The following is a 20,973-nucleotide window of genomic DNA, read 5'->3' on the forward strand; positions in this document are numbered from 1 at the left end:
ACTTTGCTAAAATATCTCAAATAAGCAGCAACTGGTCACTTCAGACCTGCTATCTTTGCTAAGTAGCCCCAGGCCTAGCACTTGCAACAGCTGTTCTTGGTGCACAGCTTGGCCTCTCCTGGGCACCTCCAAGCCCAGCATAAGCAGCAGCCATATAGGTCCTCTGTAGCTCGTATTGGGTAGTCCCAGTCATGGCACAGGCAGAGGCTGACCTTTCACCTCCTGTGAGTCTTCAAAGCCAGTGCACCTGGTGGACAGTTTCAGATCATGCCAGTTTACAACTCTACACATCCATAAGCAACACACTCAAGGGGCAGACTCAGTGAGCACCAAAGCTCCCACTGAGGCAAGTCCCGCTCCATAGGGTCAACGCCTGCACAGCAACTCCTCCATTGTAGTCCCAGGTGGTCCTCACAGCAGATTGGCTTGGGTCATTCCCTCCCAGTGATGCAAGCAGAATCAAGGTTTAACTATAGCAGTTCACTGCACACAGCCCACACAAAGGGGGGCAACTGGAGCATCCAGCTAGAACAAGTTACTGTGGAGACTGTACCACTGGGCCCTATAAGACACCTACTATACAAGGCCACTGTACCAAGTAGCAGATCTACCTAATACATAGAAATAAGCATAAAGAAGCAGCCAAAATGCAGAGGCAAACAAACAGGTCCCAAATGAAAGAACAGGAGAAATCTCCAGAAAAAGAACTTAATGAAATGGAGGCAAACAAACTACCAGATACAGAGTTCAAAAAACTGGTTATAGGGATGCTTAAGGAACATCCCTATATGAAAAGGGATACAGAAACCATGAAAAAGAACAAGTCAAAGTGAAGGATATCCTGAAATCTATATATTTTATTAACCAATTTCACCACAATAAATTCACTTAAAAAAAGAAATGAAGGACACATTAATTAAAATGAAGAATAATTTACAGGCAATAACAGTAGAGTAAATGAAGCCAATAATTAGTCAATAATTTGAAATATAAGGAAGCAACAAACCCCCAATCAGAACAGCAAAAAGAAAAAATAATCCAAAAATTTAAGATAATGTAAGGAGTCTCTGGGACAACTTCAAGGGTACCAACATTCACATCATGGGGGTGTCAGAAGGAAAAGAGAGAGATCAAGAAATTGAAAACCTATTTAAAAAATTATGACAGAAGACTTCCCTAACTTGGTGAAGGAAATAGACATATAAGTCTAGGAAGCACAGAGAGGCCCAAACAAGATGAACCCAAAGAGGTCCAGGCCAAGACACATCATAATTAAACTGCCAAAAGTTAAAGACAAAGAGAGAATATTAGAAGCTGCAAGAGAAAAGCAGTTAGTTGCCTACAAGGGAGCACCAATATGAATTTTAGCTGAGCCCTGTACAGGTAGCTCACTTGGTTAGAGCATTGTCCCAACACGCCAAGGTTATAGGTTCAATCCCTGACCAAGGTACATATAAGAATCAACCAATGGAGAAACCAAGATGGCAGCATAGGTAAACACCGGACATTGCTGCCTTGCACAACCACTTCAAAAATACAACTAAAAGACATAATGGACATCATCCAGAACCACAGGAAGGCAGGCTAAGTGGAATTTCTACAACTAAAAGGAAAGAGAAAAGCATACCGAGACTCAGAGGAGGTGCGGTGCTGAAGTAAATACAAAGGTGCGGAGGTGCATGCGGAGAGGGCTGGCGGCTGAGGACACGATTGTCTTCTTCAATCGGGAGGGAGTCTCAGGCTCTGAGCTCCAGTTCTGGGCGAGTCTTTGGGGACCCAGACTCATACGAGAGAAACGGGACTGTCTGGCATCGGTCGGAACTCGAGGGCAGATTTCTCTCGGAGGCACTCTCAGCGATGGCCAGGACCTCTGAAGGCAGGACTGAGAGCAGCCATACTGCTCGCTTGCTCGGCCTGCCCTGTTGATCCCCTGGGACCCGGCCCCGCCCAAGCTGTGCATGGAGGCTTTTGCATATGAAAGGCCCGGCCCTTTGTATTCTGAAAATAACTTAACAAACTGCAGCTGCCCCAAGGCCCCAGGTCAACTTGCATTGCTTTACAGCTGGCTTCTGCTGGGTAGCCTTAGGCAAAAGCTAGATTAGCACCTCCTTAGATCCAAGAGCCAGTGTACCAGTGGTCAGAGTGGGACCATCCAATTACAACTACTCAGATCTATAACGGACACACTCAGGGGGCAGACTAAGTGAGCACCAAAGCTCCACTGAAGCAAGTCTTGCCCCATAAGGTTGTCTTCAGCACAGAAGTTCTCCCACCATAGACACAGCTGATTCTCACAGCCAATTGGCCTGGAGGTCAAATCCTCCCAGCTTTACATACAACAATCAAGGCTTAACTACAACAAGACTGTGCACAAAGCCCACAAGGGGGTGCACCAAGAGTGTCTACCTCAGGTAATTGGGACACTTAGCACAGAAAGCCACTCTATTGACACAGTGAAGCATAAAAAATGCCAAGACAAAGAAACAGGACACAAATGACAGAAATGGAGGAAAGCAAACTGCTGGATATAGAGTTCAAAACCACACTTTTTAGGTTTTTCAAGAATTTTCTAGAAACCGCCGATAAATGTAGTGAGATCCTCAAGAAATCTAGAGAGACCCTCGATGTTGTGATAAAGGACCAACTAGAAATTAAGCATACACTGACTGAAATAAAGAATATTATACAGACTCCCAACAGCAGACCAGAGGATCGCAAGAATCAAGTCAAAGATTTGAAATACGAAGAAGCAAAAAACACCCAACCAGAAAAGCAAAATGAAAAAAGAATCCAAAATTATGAAGATAGTGTAAGGAGCCTCTGGGACAGCTTCAAGCATACCAACATCCGAATTATAGGGGTGCCAGAAGAAGAGAGAGAGCAAGATATTGAAAACCTATTTGAAGAAATAATGACAGAAAACTTCCCCTACCTGGTGAAAGAAATAGACTTACAAGTCCAGGAAGCACAGAGAACCCCAAACAAAAGGAATCCAAAGAGGACCACACCAAGACACATCATCATTAAAATGCCAAGAGCAAAAGACAAAGAGAGCATCCTAAAAGCAGCAAGAGAAAGAAAGTCAGTTACCTACAAGGGAGTACCCATACGACTATCAGCTGATTTCTTAACAGAAACTTTGCAGGCCAGAAGGGAATGGCAAGAAATATTCACAGTGATGAATAGCAAGAACCTACAACCAAGATTACTTTATCCAGCAAAGCTATCATTCAGAAGTGAAGGTCAGATAAAGAGCTTCACAGATAAGAAAAAGCTAAAGGAGTTCATCACCACCAAACCAGTATTATATGAAATGCTGAAAGGTATCCTTTAAGAAGAGGAAGAAGAAGAAAAAGGTAAAGATACAAATTATGAACAACAAATACACATCTATCAAGTGAATCTAAAAATCAAGTGAATAAATAATCTGATGAACAGTATGAACTGGTGATTATAATAGAATCAGGGACATAGAAAGGGAGTGGACTGACTATTCTTGGGGGGGAAAGGGGTGTGGCGGGTGCGGGAAGAGATTGGACAATAATGGTGCACTTCATTTGTTTCACTGCAGGGTCCCAGGTTCTATTCCAATACCTCAGCTGCAGGCTGGATCCCTGACCCTAGTCAGGCCGCATGTGGGAGGCAACCTATCCATGGTGTCTCTCTCACATTGATATTTGTCTCTCTGTCTCTCCCCCTCCCTTCCACTCTCTCTAAAAATCAGTGGAAAACATCCTCGGGTGAGGATTTAAAAAAACAAAAGAATCAACCAATGAATGCATAAACAAATGAAACAAAAAATTGATGTTTCTCTCTCTCCTTCTCTCTGTCTCTAAAATCAATCAATAAATAAAAACTTAAAAAACACTGTCAGCTGATTTTTTCAACAAAAACTTTGCAGACCACAAGGAATTGGCAAGAAATATTCAAAGTGATAAGGAGCAAGAATCTACAACCAAGATTACCCAACTCAGAAAAGCTACCATTGAGAATTGAAGAACAGATAAGGACCTTCACAGACAAGAAAAAGCTAAAAGAGTTCATTACCGCCCTAACCGGTTTGGCTTGGTGGATAGAGTGTTGCCCTGTGGACTCGAGGGTCCCAGGTTCGATTCTGGTCAAGGGCATGTACCTCGATTGTGGGCACATCCCCCGTAGGGAGTGTGCAGGAGGCAGCTGATCGATGTTTCTAACCTCTATTCCTCTCCCTTCCTCTCTGTAAAAAATCAATAAATATATATTTTTAAAAAAAAGAGTTCATCACCATCAAACCAGTATTGTACGAAATGTAATGTCTTCTTTAAGAAGAAAATAAGAAGAGAGAAACTAAAACAAAACAATCACTTTTACCATTGCAACAACAACAACAAAAAGATACCTAGGATTAAACTTAACCAAGAAGGTAAAAGATCTGTACTCAGAAAACTATAGGACATTGAAAAAAGAAATAGAAGAAGATAAAACAAGTGCAAGCATATTCCATGTTCACGGATTGGGAGAATTAGCATCATTAAAATGTCCATGCTACCCAGAGCAATCAATAGAGTCAATGCAATCCCTATTAAAATACCAATGGCATATTTCACAGATCTAGAGCAAATAATCCAAAAATTTATATGGAACTAAAAAAGACCCCCAATAGCTGAACCAATCTTGACAAAGGAGAACAAAGTTGGAGGGATCACAATATTGGATATCAAATTATACTACAAAGAACAGGCATATAGATCGATGAAATGGAATAGAGAGCCCAGAAATAAACCAATGTCTTTACAGTCAATTAATAGTTGACAAAGGAGTAAAAACATACAATGCACTAAATATAGTATATTCAATAAATGGTGGTGGGAAAATTGGACAGATGCATGCCAAAAAATGCAACTAGACCACCTCCTTATACCATACACAAGAATAAACTCAAAATGAATTAAAGACTTAAATGTTAAACTCAAAATGATAAGAATCCTAGAAGAAAAAATAGGTGGCAAAATATATGGGCATTTTCAATAGCAATATTTTTTCTAATATATCACCTCAAGCAAGGGAAACAAAAGAAAAAATAAACAAATGGGACCACATCAAACTAAAGAGTTTTTGCACAACAAGGGAAACCATCAAGATAATGAAAAGACAACCCACTGTTTTTGTGATTAATCACTATGCTTTAATTATGTTCAATTTGTAACAATGAAAATACATCCTGCATATCAGATATTTACATTATGATTCATAACAGTAGCAAAATTGCAGTTATGAAATAGCAACGAAAATAATTTTATGGTTGGGGGTCACCACAACATGAGGAACTGTATTAAAGGGTCGCGGCATTAGGAAGGTTGAGAACCACTGCTCTAAGAGAACTTTACAATTTAGCAACAGGAAGAAAACAACCTCGTATTTTTTTTTCTTTCTTTTTTCTTTTCTTTTCTTTTTTTGTTTTTTTGTTTTTCTTTCTTTCTTTTTTTCCTTTTTTTTAACCTCGTATTTTTTAATGGGCAAAATTGTTGGACAGGCACTTTGCAAAAGAAGATATATATAAATGGCAAATTAAAACCACAAGATATCACTACACACCCACTAGAAGAGCTACAATGAAAAAGACTGACAATTCTATGTGTTATTGACGATGCAGAACAACTGGAATTCTAACATACTGCTGGTGGGGGTGTAAAATGATAAATCACTTTGGAAAAAAGTTGGGCAGTTTATTATAATGTTCAACATACACTTATCATAGGACTCAGTAATCCAAGAAAAATGAAAACACATGTCAACCAAACTAAAGAATCTGGGTGGGTTCATAAAACCTACCGTCATTAATGGAAAAACAACTTGAAGGACAAGCTGTCCTGGTAAATTTCAGTCAATTTGCCTTATAGTCAGAAAACAATTTCTTTTTACCTGTCACCAGCTCCCAGTATATGGAAAATACAGACTCAGAATGGGGCTCTGTGGGGGAGGGGGAGGTAGTGTGTGGAAAGTGAAGAGAAACATAGTGTGTGTGCCATCAGAATTATGTTCCTGCATGAAACTGAGGGGAGGGAGGGTGCAAGTTTCAAACTAGAAATGAACTTAGCAATGATCTGGTCCATCATTTTTTGTTAATTTGCTGTTAAGCCTCACCTGAAGATATTTTTTCCATTGATTTTTGGAGTGGAAGGGAAGGAGGGGAAGAGAGAGACAGAGACAGAGAGATGGATGTGAGAGAGACACATCAATTGGCTGCCTCCCAAAGGCACCCCCAACCAGGGCCAGGGATGGAACCTGCAACCCAGGTATGTGCCCTTGACTGGGAATGGTACCCGCAACCCTGTGGTGCGTGGGCCAATGCTTTAACCACTGTGCAGCACCAGCCAGGGCTCTAGTCCGTCTTGCAGACTACGAAACAAAGGCTAGAAGAAGTTAAATAAGCCATAGTTTTTGGACAATAACCCAGGATACACTGAAGCCTCATTTAGAATCCTTTCCACCATACACCTACATATTTTTTTAATGAATTGTTTAGAAAGCTAAAACAGAAAAATCAGGAGACAAGCTCTCAATAAATTTCAGAGTTCAGTGACATTGAGATTTTGCCAAAATACTAAAGACCGCCTAAGCCAGTGATGGCGAACTTATAACACACGTGTCAGAGGTGACACGCGAACTCATTTTTTTGGTTGATTTTTCTTTGTTAAATGGCATTTAAATATATAAAATAAATATCAAAAATATAAATCTTTGTTTCACTATGGTTGCAAATATCAAAAAATTTCTATATGTGACACAGCACCAGAGTTAAGTTAGGGTTTTTCAAAATGCTGATACGCCGAGCTCAAAAGGTTCACCATCACTGGCCTAAGCCGTAAAGGTATTTAAATATTTGCAGAGACTAGTTTAACTAGGTCTAGTATTTCCTAGGGGCACACCTCCCTTATTTATGTTTCTCAATTAAAAAGTTGAAAAAAACAAGAAGTAGACTGGCCATGGGTTGCACACAGGCACACATTCAACCCTTGATCATTTCATTCCTCACTCTGCAGTATTTTATGAGTGTCCACTATGGATCAAGTACCCCGCCAGGTACTAGGAATCCACAGGACAAGGTTCTGGCTAGCTCAGAACTCACAAGGGAAGACAGTATATTATAAGTGGTGATTACATTAAAGTGTGTTGAATATTAACATTGGGGAAATGCCAGATTCTATAGATTTATCCCTGGAGAATAAGTCCAGCTGTTTCTCTTCTGTTATTCCTGGGCTGCCTCTTTATTCCATCATTTGAGTTCCCCAAACACGAACTCTTCTCAATAAAACACTTAAAACAACGAACATTTCCTGAGCACTTCCTGGTGTGCCATACATGGTGTGAACTTCTGCCAGAGAATTCCAAGGTAAACTTGTAATGTAAAATGCATTTTATATGGGGACAAAATTATTTTGGATTATATATGACTGTTAAAATTAGTGCCACTTGACAAGCACAGGTGATCTCAGAAGTAATTTGTTATGTCTTGAAACTTTAGGCTCCCAGGTTTTTATAGTATTAACAGGTTTTGTCAACAAAATTAAATCCCCTATCATTTTTGGGGTGCTACTGTATTCTGGGCACAGGTATGAATGACTCCCATCCTTCCTTAAAGGGTCAGCTCAGTCCAGCCAGTGTTGCTCAGTGGTTGAGCCTGGACCCATGAACCAAGAGGTCACTGGTTCGATTCTGGTCAGGGCACATGCCCGAGCTGCAGATTCCATCCCCAGTAGGGGGCCTGCAGGAGGCAGCCTATGGATGTTTCTATCTCTCTACCATTCTCCCTTCCTCCCTCTCTAAAATCAATAAAAACATTTTTTTAAAAAGGGCCAGCTCAGAGCACTACTCTACATAGCCCTCCTCTCTACCCTTAACAGATCTCGAGTTTCTGTAGCATATATCATAGTAGAGGCCTGGTGCATGAAATTTGTGCACGGGTAGGGTCCCTAGGCCTGGCCAGCAATCAGGGCTGATCGGGCCTACCTTCCCCAGCTGCCAGGTGCCAGCCAGGGCCTTCCTTCACTCCACACCACCCCCTGGTGGTCAGCGCATGTCATAGCAAGCGACTGAACTCCCAGTCTCCTGATTGAACTCTGAGGGGACACTTCGCATATTAGCCTTTTATATATATATACTAGAGGCCCAGTGCACAAAAATTTGTGCACTGGGGGCTGGGGGGAGGGGGTCCCTCAGCCCGGCCTGTGCCCTCTCGCAGTCTGGGGCCCCTCAGGGGATGACCACCTGCTGGCTTAGGCCTGCTCCCCAGGGGATTGGGCCTAAGATGGCAATCAGACATCCCTCTGGCAGCCCGGCAGCCCTCGGGGGATGTTCACTTGCCAGCGGGGAGCAGGCCTAAGCTGCAGTCGGACATCCTTAGCGCTGCTGAGGATGCAGAAGAGGCTCCCACCACCACTGCTGTACTGGCAGCCATCAGCCTGGCTTGTGGCTGAGCAGAGCTCCTCCCATGTGAGAGCGCCCTGACCACCAGAGGGCAGCTCCTGCATTGAGCGTCTGCCCCCTGGTGGTCAGTGTGTGTCATAGTGACCAGTCATTCCCAGTCCTTCTGCTGTTAGGGTCAGTTTGCATATTACCCTTTTACTATATAGGATAGAGGCCTGGTGCACGGGTGGGAGCCGACTGGTTGGCCCTGAAGGGTGTCCCGGATCAGGGTGGGTGTCCCGGATCAGGGTGGGGGTCCCGCTGGGGTGCCTGGCCAGCCTGGGTGAGGGGCTGATGGGTGTTTGCAGCTGGTCACACCCCCTTCAGGGTGGGGGTCCCCACTGGGGTGCCTGGGCAGTCTGGGCAGTCTGGGCTGAGGGCCGTTTTCAGGCTGGCAGGAGACTGAAGCTCCCAGCCTCTTTTTTTTTTTTTTTTTTAATTCTGGGATTTATTTACCTTCTATAGCTGTCACTGGAGCTGAGAGCCAGCTCCAGCTCTGAGGCTGTAGCTGGCTGAAAGCAGGTATCTGGGTTTGTTTAGCTTCTATAATTGAAACTCTGTTGCCATCCCTGGCGCTCTAAGCTCTGAGCCCGCTGGCAGCTGAAAGCAGGTTTCTGGGTTTCTTTAGCTTCTATAATTGCAACATTGTTGCATCTGGAGCTCAGAGCTGGGCTGTGGCAGGCGGGGAACCTTGGCTTCCTCCGTCACTGGAGCAAGCAAGCCTCATGTTCGCTTCAGCTGCGTGGCTGCCGGCCGCCATCTCGGTTGGCAGTTAATTTGCATATCTTGCTGGTTAGCCAATGGGAAGGGTAGCGAAGTTATGGTTAATTACCATGTTTCTCTATTATTAGATAGGATATATATAGATATTATCCTTCTTATATAATAAAAGGCTAATCTGCAAATCGACCCAACAGCAGAACCACCAGTTCTATGACATACACTGACCACCAGGGGGCAAATGTGCAGCACAGGAGCTGCCCCCTGGTGGTCAGTGTGCTCCCACAGCGGGAGCCCCTCTCAGCCAGAAGCTGGGCCCATGGTGAGCAGTGCCGGCAGTCAGACATCCCTGAGGGCTGCAGGGATGTGAGAGGGCGCAGGCTGGGCTGAGGGACACCCCCCTCCAGTGCACGAATTTCGTGCACTGGGCCTCCTGTTTTCAATATTGACCATATGTATGTCTTCCCCTAAACCAGATGGATCATTAAGGAAAAAGCTGTGACTCGCCATCCCCCTACAGAGGCAGTCCCCAGAATCCGTACTTTCGTCCTGGAAACAGAAATTCCATCATAAATGTATGGGGTTGCCTCGTTAACCTTGGCGCCTTACTGCCCTCCTGCTTGCAGCAATCTGGGGTGGAGAAGGAAGCCAGATCGGCTGGAGGGAAGGGAATGGCGTCAGCGCCAGGTCACGCCACATGGTCCCGAATGTCATCTCTGCACGGCGGTGACATTTAACGCGGGATGGAGGGACGCAGCTGGAGGGAAGACAGCAGGCCCCAGCGCGCAGCCTACAGTCCAAAGAGGTCCGGACACGGAACAAAGCGGAGACCTCCCGGGGCGTGGCCGGCCAACCGCGCGCCGGAGCAGCGAGGGAGAGTGGACAGCGGGGAGCCACCCCGAGGCCCGGCAGGATGGGGCGGGACTTCCGGGAGCCATTTGCCTGAGTGGCGGGGGAACCGGAAGTGGGGGCGCTGCCGCTGGTGCTGGGGCCGAGGGACGCGCCGGAGTGGGGCCGCCGGGACTGAGCGAGCGACAGACGCGCCACCCGCCGCCGGGGCCAGCACGGACCCTCTGCCTGAGTGAGTGCGTCCAGGGTCGCGAGAGCTGCGGCTCGGAGGGGGCGTTGGAAGGGCTGCGCTTCGGTCTCGCGAGCGGCCCGCGGCCTCCCCTCCCCCACCGGGGCCTCCCCGCCTCCGGGACCTCGCGCGCCTCCCCCCGCGGGCCCAGAGCCTGCCCAGCACCCACCCCCACGCCTGTCGGCCCCGGCGCCCCCTCCCCCCGCCGTCCCGCGCGGAGGAAGAGCGTGGCCGGGCGCCCCTCCCGCCGCCCCGAGGACGCCTCCAGCCCGGCTCGCGCCGCCGGTGCCGCTGGCCGCAGCGCTGCCTCCCGTCCAGCTTTGCCTTTCCCTCCGTCCCGACGTCGCGCGGCGACCCTTCCCCGTCGCTCTGGCCCGGGAGGCCGACCCCCTCCCCGTCGCTCTGGCCCGGGAGGCCGACCCCCTCCCCGTCGCTCTGGCCCGGGAGGCCGACCCCCTCCCCGTCGCTCTGGCCCGGGAGGCCTTGAACGCGGGCCCACCAGTTAGTTCTCTGTTGTTTCTTGGCGGGGCGCCTCTCCCCCTTTTGTTGAAAAATCTCAACTCTTGAGGAACTTCTCCACTCGCTCCTCTAATGAGCTTAATCCGTAGACGGTGTGACGCCGGAGGCCCCCCTTAGCGGCCCTGCAGCCCGGCATCTCGCTTCAGAGGTGGGGCCCGGCGAGGCTGCTTTGCCCGGGTCGGCCAGCGGCTCCAGCCGGCCGCGGCACAGGTGTCCTCAGGTGCGTCCGCTGGGCGGGCCTGGCCTTCGGGGCGCAGGTGGGTGATGCCGGGCGCGGACCCCCTGATCTCCGTCCCCAGCTCCCGCCGCCCCGGCGTTGCCTGTCCTCATTCACACGCAGACCGTGGGAAAACCAGACATTGCCATGCGCCGCCCCATGGGGTCGGGAAGACGGCCTGGCCCGGGACCTCCAGCAGCTCTCTCCGTGCCCCTTGCGGTGCGGGAGGGGAGCGGGGGGAGGAGAGGAGGCGGAGGACGGTCCCGGAGCCTCGGAGCGGCCCCGCCTCGGATAAGCCCGCGTCTTGGGTTCTGCTCCGGGCACATTGTTCTCATACAAAGGCCGCTTCCTCGCGCGCAGCGGGAGAGGATAGGGGATCCCCGCTCTCATTCGCTGGCTTGGGCTTTGGATAATAAATTATGGATGTGCTGGAACCTGGGGACCCTCCCGCCAGCCCCGAGGCAGGGCATTCCGGGGGAGGCCTGCCTTCCCTTCAGGACCACCCGCCCGCCAGCTGCCTCAGAAAGGAACGGAGAGTCAGGTCCGGTCCGGGTGGAAGCGTCTGAAGCTTCATTGTCGGTGCGACTTTCCCTCCGTTTCCTGGTTAAACCACAGAAGCACCCACGCGGCTTGAGAGCGTGAAGTTAATGCTGTGTTGGACCCGGCTTCTGAGGAGACGGCGGCCGCGTGCCTGGCGGAGGCCTCCGGGCGCTGGTGTCGCCGTCCTATGCAGTTACGGAGGAAGGCAGGCGGTGCGGGGAGCTGGGGTGCTGTGCCCGCCTCATCCCCCCAGAACACCCCTGCTAATGCGGTGAGGCTCACCTGGAACAGCCCCTCCTGCTCGGCTAACAAAACTCGTGCTCGTCTGGCCTTGTTCTCCCTTAGGCTGGGTGTTTCCAACTGCACCTGCAGCTGGGATCTCAGAGGTCAGTGCTGCGCAGGGGAGATGATTGGGAGTCAGCAAGGTGAGGTGGCAGTCGCATCCCTCCCTGTGTTATTGATTACAGCTTGGCCATGCTGAATGCTCTGTGTCACAATAGCGCTCTCCACCTGAGGGAAAACCCAGAATCACTCAGGTTTTTGTGACCTACCCCAGGCTCCCCTCTGGATAGCTTTCTTTCTCTCTCTCTCTCTCTCTCTCTCTCTCTCTCTCTCTGTTTTGTAAAGAATATAACAGTTTATTTTATTCAACTCTCAAATTATTTGAATCTTCTGAATGAACCAGGTTGTACATTTCCATCCTGGTTCTTAAAGAGGAGATTGCATGGGCTTGTGGCTGTTTTTCTTTACCTGATGTTTAAAAATGTCACCAAGCCATAGGCATCTGTAAAACTGAAAGCTACTTTGTATTGTAAGATTTTGATTTGTCAAAATAATACACAATCCAAGTGTCTGAAGGTACAGAGAAACAAGTTTTTGCTCACTTTGCCCTTATAGAGGAAAAAGAAGGGTGACTTTGTAGTCATAGTTTAAAAAAAAAAGAAAAAGACTAGCTAATTGGGAATATTATGTGATCTTCTCCCAGTTCTACCTGCCTGGTAGTCTCAAATAAATGACATTTTGTTCCTCAGTTTCTCTGTTCATACAGCTTTTTATTTTGCACATGAAAAAATTTAGGACCAAGATGAAAGTATTTTGCTGAGGGTATCAGAATGCCATTAAGTTGGGGTAATGGTAATAGAAGATATAAGTAAATTGGCTTAGTAAAATAGAATTTGTCATTGTTCCATGTACTCCAAGCATGTCAAACTCAAAGGCTAACACGGGCCAAATAAACAAGGTTTAAGTTTATGTGGGCAAAAAAAAAAAAAAGCTTCAATTTTCATAGAAACTGCACCTGTAGGTTTACTTCGATAGAGACATGCTGAATACAAAGGGCTGAAATAAATGAGTAATCATTAACATAAAATAATAGAACATTTTAATAAAAATTAATATTTTTTCTTGAACATTAACTATCAGACACTAAATAACTGCACAAATTAATAAGCATAACACAAATAAACCTATTTTTCTTATTCTCCAGAAGAGAAGTATTTCCTGTTGCGCACACCAAACAAGTCAGTCCAAGACTAATGACGTGGCCATCAGCTGCTAACATATTTGCTGCTAGTGTTAGTGGAGAGAAATGGTGTGCCTGAGTGTATGGCGTGTAAGGGAAGTGAATGCAACACGATTATAATCATCAGTCATTAGGGAACATTCTAGTTTGTTATTAATAATTATGTATAACAGGATATTGTAGAAATTAAGTTACGAAATTTTTATTAAAACGTTTCTTACAGCCCTGGCTGGTGTGGCTCAGTCGGTTAGAGCATTGTCCCCTGCACCAAAAGGTGGTGGGTTTAATTCCCAGTCAAGGCACATACCCTGGTTTCAGGTTTGATCCCCGGTCAGGGCAACCAATTGATGTTTCTCTCTCACATCAATGCTTCTCTCTCTCTCCCTTTCTCTCTCTAAGATCAATTAAAAAAAAAAAAAAAGAAATATCCTCATGTGAGGATTGAAAATGTTTTTTACATACCGTTATATTGGCTGGGCCACAAAAATATTCGTTGTGGGCTGCGTGCAGCCCCAAGGGCCACGAGTTTGACATGCTTGATGTACTCTTTCTAATGTCCTTTGCTCAAGAGTAATAGGCCTTGGAGGTATATCAACCAGAGTTTAAATCCCAGCTCTTCCTATCTCAGAGTTCCCTAAAACTGAGGTTTAGTTTTATTTAAATAACAGAGCTCCTATCCTAGCACACTATCTTGTCAATAGTAAGTTCTTAATAAAACTTACTTGCGATTATTATTCTAAATCAGTTGTTTACTTGTTGGAAGAACTTTGAAAATCCATGTCTGTAAAATGAATCATAGGCCTAAATAGATCTTACAGTATAAACCACTGGTCTTGAAAGTAGAGTATGTGCACACACTGGCATGCATAAGAGGATACATGGTGATACAGGAGAAAATTTAGAACTTCTTTCATTTAATTTTTATCTATAAAAGGAAAAAGTAAACCTTGCTAATACATATGTTATATACAGATTAAAAATTTCACATAAATACACATATTGGGATGCATTTTTTAAAGTTTCTAAAACAAAAAAAATGTTTGGACCACACTAATCTGGACCAGTCTTTACTCATCTGCTTTAGTTCACTTTATGCTTTCCTATTAGGTATTCACCTAGCCTCTCTTTTGACTCTTCGTTGGAGGAATCTGCCTTGAAAGACAGGCCATGTGGTTTTGTAGTCATATTTGTTAGAAACTTGACTCACTCTATATTCTATCCATGGCTTTATCTTCATCTTTGGAGATATGCAGAATAATCCTTATATCCCTTCCTAGTACTCTTTGAATACTTTGACAGCTCTTTATGTCCTGTGTCTTCTGCCTCTTCCCCAACCAGTTTTTCTATAGATATCTAGTTTATACATACCCATTTTTAAAAAACTGTTCGAATATGAAAGGTTTTCAAATTTCTCATCATCTTGGCCCATTTCCTCTAGACACTCTCCAGTTGTCAAAATTCTTTATAAGTTTTTCAACAAGATTTGAACATGGTATCCCAAGAACTACAATGAGCTTAGGGCCTACCTGCACTTTGTCTTTATGCGGTGAGGGATGTATTTGAATACATTTTATTATGAAGGTATTCATACTGATAGTTTGACATTCTTGCTCTTTATTTTTTTATTTTATTGATTTTTGAGAGGAAGGGAGAGAGAGAGAAACATCAATGATGAGAATCACTGATTGGCTGCCTCCTGCACACCCCCTACTGGGGATCAAGCCCATACATCCCAGGCAAGTGCCCTTGACTAGAATTGAACCCGGGGCCCTTTAGTCTGCAGGCCAACGCTCTATCCACTGAGCTAAACCGGCTAGGGCTGTCACTCTTGCTCTTTAAACAATCCCCAGTAAAAATAGTTTCAATTATATATTAGTGAGAGTAGGAGAGATTATTTTTCTCCTTCAGTAGTGATTCTCAATTATACTCTTTTTAAACTCTATGTAAAAGTTCACTTTTGCCTCAAAATACCTAACATGTTAAGTGTTTCCCCAGGTGGGAAAATAAATAGAAAAAACTAATGAAATGGTTGGGTTTCTTAAATCTAATTTAAAAGTCAAGTTAGGAAATAGATTTTTTCAGTTAGTGAGTGGAAAATGAAGCTGATTGTTCTTCTATTTCTTTATATGTCTAATTTTGAAATCCATAAGGTGGAAAATGTTGATTGCCCCTTATATATCTTAAGGCCAGTAGAGCTTGTGATCAGCAGGGAAGTAAGGTACTTTTTAAATTAAAACTATTATTAAACACTAGAGGCCTGATGTACAAAATTCGTGCAAGGGTCTGGGCCCTTGAAGCCCCAGTTTCGTCTGGAAGGTTGTTTGGCTGTCCAGTCTAAATAGCATATGATGCTTTTATTATTATAGATTATGTCATATTTAACCTGAATAGCAGACTTAATTCTGTAATTGAACTTAGACCCAAAGACACTTTCATAGATGTTTTATGGGTTTAAAAAAGCGAAAACCTAAGATTAAACAATTCTACATGGCTATTTGTTTTAGTCCCTTTAATCATTTTTCTTTTTCCTTTATGCGTCTTTTAATTTTTCCATACCTTTTTAAGACAGTGATACTCCAAACATATCATACATAGTCTATTTGGAGCTATATAAATTCATCTTGTAGTTCTTCCTGATTCTTGTATTTTTACATTGATGTTTTTAGCTCTGTATAGTATTTATGTATGTCTTTTGAATGAAATGGTTAGATGTAAGGCCCCCTTTAGGGAGTCATCTATGAATTATTTTGTGATCAGTGGGCCAGATGTGTGGCAGGGGTGGTCAGACAAACCTAATTTCAGTCATTCACCATGCAAATTACCTAAATTGTCTGATCCTCATTTTTCTCATTTTTGTGAGGATTGGATACAAAACACATATAGTCCTTCATAGAAGGATGTTATTTTTTTGATAGTTGCAAATTTTAGTAATCTAAAGAAATATATACATAGAGAGTGGGTGGTATTTTACATCTTCAGTCAGATATGGGTCTATACGTGAGCCTTATTTTTTTTAGACCTAGTATAATTTAGAGCTGCACTAATTTGTTTGTATAATCAGTAAAACTCAGTCCTCCTTCCGAGAAAGTTTAGCTGTATTTGAGGATGGCAAAAGAAGGAAAAAGATGAGTATGGCTCCTTTTTTTTTTTTTTAAGGCTACTAATAAAAACTTTATTTGCAAATGTTGACATAGTGTTTAAGTCAAAATTGAAAGCAACGATAAGCAACTCCTTTGCATAGTTATTACCTCTAACCAAGGCATAGTAAGAATTCACTTGGACAGATATCTCTCATAACCTACCTAAAAACAGGATAGTTCATAAATTCTCTAAACTGCTCTTTTCTGCTATGGTCAGTCCTTGATCTTTAGCTGTAAAGCCTAGTAAACTTTGGCATACTCTAATGCTAGTATTCTAAGTTACTGAAAACCTCTATTAATTTAGCATTATTTCTCAAATCTGGGCAGTTTTCTCATTCTGAATGCTTAAATATTTAGACCACAAACTGAAATACCAGCAGAAAAACATTCATCTTTAGGCAGGTTGTACAGTTAACACATGGCAAGAAACTAACAAAATTTAAAAATCTAGAACATACAAATACTTGAAAGTGGCCTCCTTTTTTATAAGCCACAAAACCCCAAGATTTTTCCCTTTTTCATCATCCTTTGCATTTGCCAAGTGCCCTCTTTAGCCTAATGTCTCTAATATGTATTCTCCATTGTTGGTTGAAAGCAGTCTGGTTTCTTATTTGTCTTTCTAGAACAGGGGTGGGGAACGTCTGGCCTGTGGGCAGTATAAGGCCTGTGAGATCATTTGGTCTGGCCCTGCCAAGGCATTATGGGTGAGTTAATTAAACATTTGACCAAATATAGGAGGCTAATTTTTAAGTTGTTAATTTTGTATGGCCCATAAATGATGTTATAAATACTCAAATGGCCCTTGGCAGAAAAAAGATTCCCCACACCTGTTCTAGAAGATGAGAATTTCTAATTTTTCTGAATTTCACTTATTCTTTCATCTCCACTATGAGATGCCATCTTTGTGTTCATTGTTAATAAAATTTTCTTAGTGGAGACCTTTCATAAGTAAAAATACCTAGTAAATGTCAAGAACCAGGGCCAAGGTTGCAATGGCCCCGGTGAGGTTGAAAATGCCCATGTGAGGTTGAGATGGCCCTTGTGAGGCTGAGATGGCCCCTGTAAGACTGAGACGGCCCCTGGGAAGCTGAGAAAAATACCACATGAACTCACTCATTTATGGATAATAAGGACCATTATAGATTGATGAACAAAAATGGATACAGAGGCAGAGCAGCATTGAGCAAACTGTCAAACTACTGTGGGAAGCCTGGGGAGGGTTGGGGGGGGGGGGGGTAAGAGATCAACCGAAGGACTTGTATGCATGCATATGAGAATAACCAATGGACACAAGACACTGGGGGGTAGGGGAGGCCGGGGGAATGTCAAGGGGCGGGGGGGGAAAAAAGGAGACATGTGTAATACTCTTTGTAATACTTTAAGAAATAAAAAAATAAAAATAAAAAAAGAACCAGGCCAAAGCCTGTGGCCAATTTGGTCATAACATGTAGTACAGTTATTTGTGTGATGTTGTAAAGAGTGGATTCTAGTCACTGCTATAGTAATTCTTAAGTATGTAACTAGCAGCCTAAAAAGTTCTAATGTAGATTTCATTGAACTATAGGTGTCCTTTGGTAGAATAGTAACATGCAATCATGAAAAATTAATTACTTGGAGCAGACTTTTTAAATGTAGTGCACTGTTTGTAAATGATACTCAGACCTGCCTTGGAGTTTAGTGATGCTGGATATTTATGGGACTTAAGCAGTTGTGTCCTGGAATTCATCTCTGCTGAAAATAAAGTCGAGTTGTTTTTGTTTCCATGCAAAGCCACAACAAAACTTAAATTTTATTTACTAGCATGTAGTACTTAAGTAAGCAGTAACAAATAAACATTCCTGTTAATGGATGAAAAATGACACACACATTATTTTCCTCAGGTATAGAATGAGCCAAGGAGACTCAAACCCAGCAGCCATTCCACATGCAGCGGAAGATATTCAAGGAGATGACAGATGGATGTCTCAGGTAAAAGGAAGTGCAAATGTATTATTCATATGAGATGAGCCTCTTCTGTTTTTGAGAGTCTTTTGACCAAAGCTGCAAAGGGTGTTTTTAATGGTCAACAAGAATTTATTACTATAAGTAAAAGTCTAACAGAAATCTCAGGCCTAATCACCGTCTGCTGTTGAAACTGAGAAATACTTTGAAAGCATGGTAATTGCCCTCTGTTAATTTTAAGACATAAAATGTCTCTACAGTATTCTTTTTGTATTGTAACAATTTTTTAATTTCAAAAGGACACAAATATTACAAAAATTTTAAAAAGAACTTCCTATATCTTTCACCTAGACTTGCCAATTAAGATTCTTGTTGTGGAATCGAACCCATGACCCTTTGGTCCAAGGGCTGACGCTCTAATCACTGAACAACACCAGCCAAGGCACCAGTTAACATTTTGCCATCTACCTAATTGTGTCTGTATCTATTTGTATATGTACCGAAAATACTGTTTTTTTCTGAACCATTTGAGAATGAGTTACAATCATTATGCCTTTCACCCCTAAATAGTTCAGTGTTTTCTAAGAACAGTGACATTTTCTTACATAACTACAGTGGAGTTATTAAAATCAAGAAACTTAACATTGATATACAATTACCCCATTTCAAAACCATATTCAGATTTCTCCAATTGTCCCAATAATGTTCTTCATATCAGTTTTTTCCCCAGTCTGGAATCATACATTGCATTTATTTGTCAAATCTCCTATTCTTTAATCTGAAACATTTCTTGGACTTTGTTTTGTTTTTCATTATATTGACATTTTGGAATAGTATAGGCCAATGGTCGGCAAACTGCGGCTCACGAGCCAATGCAGCTCTTTGGCCCCTTGAGTGTGGCTCTTCCTAAGCCTTAGGAGTACCCTAATTAAGTTAATAACAATATACCTACCTATATAGTTTAAGTTTAAAAAATTTGGCTCTCAAAAGAAATTTCAATCGTTGTACTGTTGATATTTGGCTCTGTTGACTAATGGGTTTGCCGACCACTGGTATAGGCCATTCATTTTGTAGAGTCCCTCAATGTTGAATTTATCTTTTTCCCCATAATCATGATTCAGAAGATGCATTTTTGGCAGGAATATCACTGAAGTGGTATCTTTAGTGCATCACATCACATGGAAGGCACATGATGTTTGTCTCATTTGTCATCATCAGTAGGTTCTGTGACTTTAAGCAAAATGGTGTATAATGAAACCAATTTTACTGTAGGCTAATTGGTATAATAAACAAGAGTTAAGTTCCTGCAACATCTCATCAAAATAACAAAACAGCGTGGAACAAAATGACATTATTCCAGGACCTGCTGTATTAACTTTGATCCCTTGGTTAAGATGCTATTGGCCTAAACCGATTCTTACTTTTTATCATATGGACCCATGGGTTCTTATTTTATTCAGTGGGTTACAGCCATTGTAATTTTGAAGCTCAAATTATCCCAGGTTTAGCAAGTGGGAATCCTTTAGGCTGGACTCTTTATCTTCTCAGTGTGTCCCATTGTTTTTTAGCACTTTATTTTCTTCAGTATTTTAGCTTTCTTTTAATAAAACATTATCACTGAGAAGTAACTATATTTAACCTTTATGTTTCCGACCATATTACCTCTTTGAAATAATAAGTCTGATTTTAAGTTCCCAGAGCTTTATGTTTTAGTATCTAGTGATTCTACCTATACTCTTTATAGTTGTGTATTCTCTTTCTGTTTTTGTCTTCCCAGGCTTAAAACATCAGTCTATCAAAAGCTTATTCTGAGTGATAGTTAGGTGTTTCCCAACTGTTCTCATATGGATTAACTACTTGATTATTCTTACTTAATCTTCCTCATTTGTTTATATCTTTAAAAAGAACTTATGAGCCTGGCCAGTGTAGCTCAGTGATTGAGCATTGACACAGGAGCCAGGAAGTCACAGTTTGATTCCCAGTCAGGGCACATGACTGGGTTTCAGGCTTGATCCCCAGTAAGGGGTGTGCAGTAGGCAGCCAATCAATGATTCTTTTCATTGATGTTTCTGTCTTTCTCTCCCTCTCCCTTCCTCTCTCTAAAAACCAATAAAAACATATTTAAATAATTAAATACGAATAAAATAAATATTATGAAGTGTTTTGAGCATCAGTGTATTTGTCACACACTCAAAAAAATAAAACATTGCTAATAGAATTGCTATTCCTTGTATACTCCTCACCGATCACATTTCTCTTTACTGCCACTCCTCCTCCAAACCCGTTTCCTAAATTTTGTTTTATTTTTTTTCATGTATTTGCATACTACTTATATGTAATCTCCTTTGTGTTGAACACATTATAGTGTATACAGTTGTCAGATTATAATGTTGTACACCTGGATCTTATATAGTGCTATTAACCAGTGTTACCTCAATAAATTTTTTAAAAAAATAATACATAGTATTTCTTGTATATTTTAAACTTTTTATAAATAGTGTTTTCCTGAATGTATTTTTCCACAGTACATCATATATATTAAAAGTGTAGCTATAGTTTATTTTCTGTTAATAGTATTCCATTGTCTGTATCAAAATACCAGAATGGATTTGCCCATTTTTTTCATTGATGGACATTTGGGTCATTTATAACTTTATTAAAAGTAGTAACTAAAAAATAGGTGCTTTTATTTTTTCTGGCACAAATTAGCAGGCTTTAAATAATTAGTGGTGACTGAAAAAATTAGTCAAAGAAAAACAGATGTGAATATTAAAATTTTTTTAAGCTTGTGTAATGTGGAAGGAGTAACTTTACTAAATATTAAAATACATACACAGAACTTTTTTTAAAA

At 42.7% G+C, this 20,973-nt stretch overlaps 2 protein-coding genes across 5 annotated transcripts in view; one reads left to right on the forward strand and one right to left on the reverse strand.

The window, feature by feature from the left end:
• NSDHL (NAD(P) dependent 3-beta-hydroxysteroid dehydrogenase NSDHL) overlaps positions 1 to 10,898 on the reverse strand; it is a 43,676-nt gene extending 32,778 nt beyond the window's left edge. Inside the window, 2 exon segments of the mRNA XM_070427069.1 lie at positions 9,762 to 9,822; positions 10,805 to 10,898. Coding sequence (XP_070283170.1) covers positions 9,762 to 9,822; positions 10,805 to 10,898 — 155 coding nt within the window.
• The window catches only part of PAFAH1B2 (platelet activating factor acetylhydrolase 1b catalytic subunit 2), a 31,906-nt gene continuing 21,058 nt past the window's right edge, over positions 10,126 to 20,973 (forward strand). For 2 of the 4 annotated variants that reach the window (XM_070426113.1, XM_070426111.1), the window contains exons 1-2: positions 10,126 to 10,246; positions 18,062 to 18,149. In XM_070426113.1, the coding sequence (XP_070282214.1) occupies positions 18,069 to 18,149 (81 nt within the window). In that variant the 5' untranslated portion in view covers positions 10,126 to 10,246; positions 18,062 to 18,068. Of the gene's footprint in view, positions 10,251 to 18,061; positions 18,150 to 20,973 lie in introns of all 4 variants that reach the window. The other 2 variants (XM_070426110.1, XM_070426109.1) reach the window with 2 other exon arrangements.

Source organism: Myotis yumanensis, unplaced genomic scaffold, assembly GCF_028538775.1.
Source record: "Myotis yumanensis isolate MYYU_CA2020_CCGP unplaced genomic scaffold, mMyoYum1.0.hap1 SCAF_10, whole genome shotgun sequence".
Lineage (NCBI taxonomy): Eukaryota > Metazoa > Chordata > Mammalia > Chiroptera > Vespertilionidae > Myotis > Myotis yumanensis.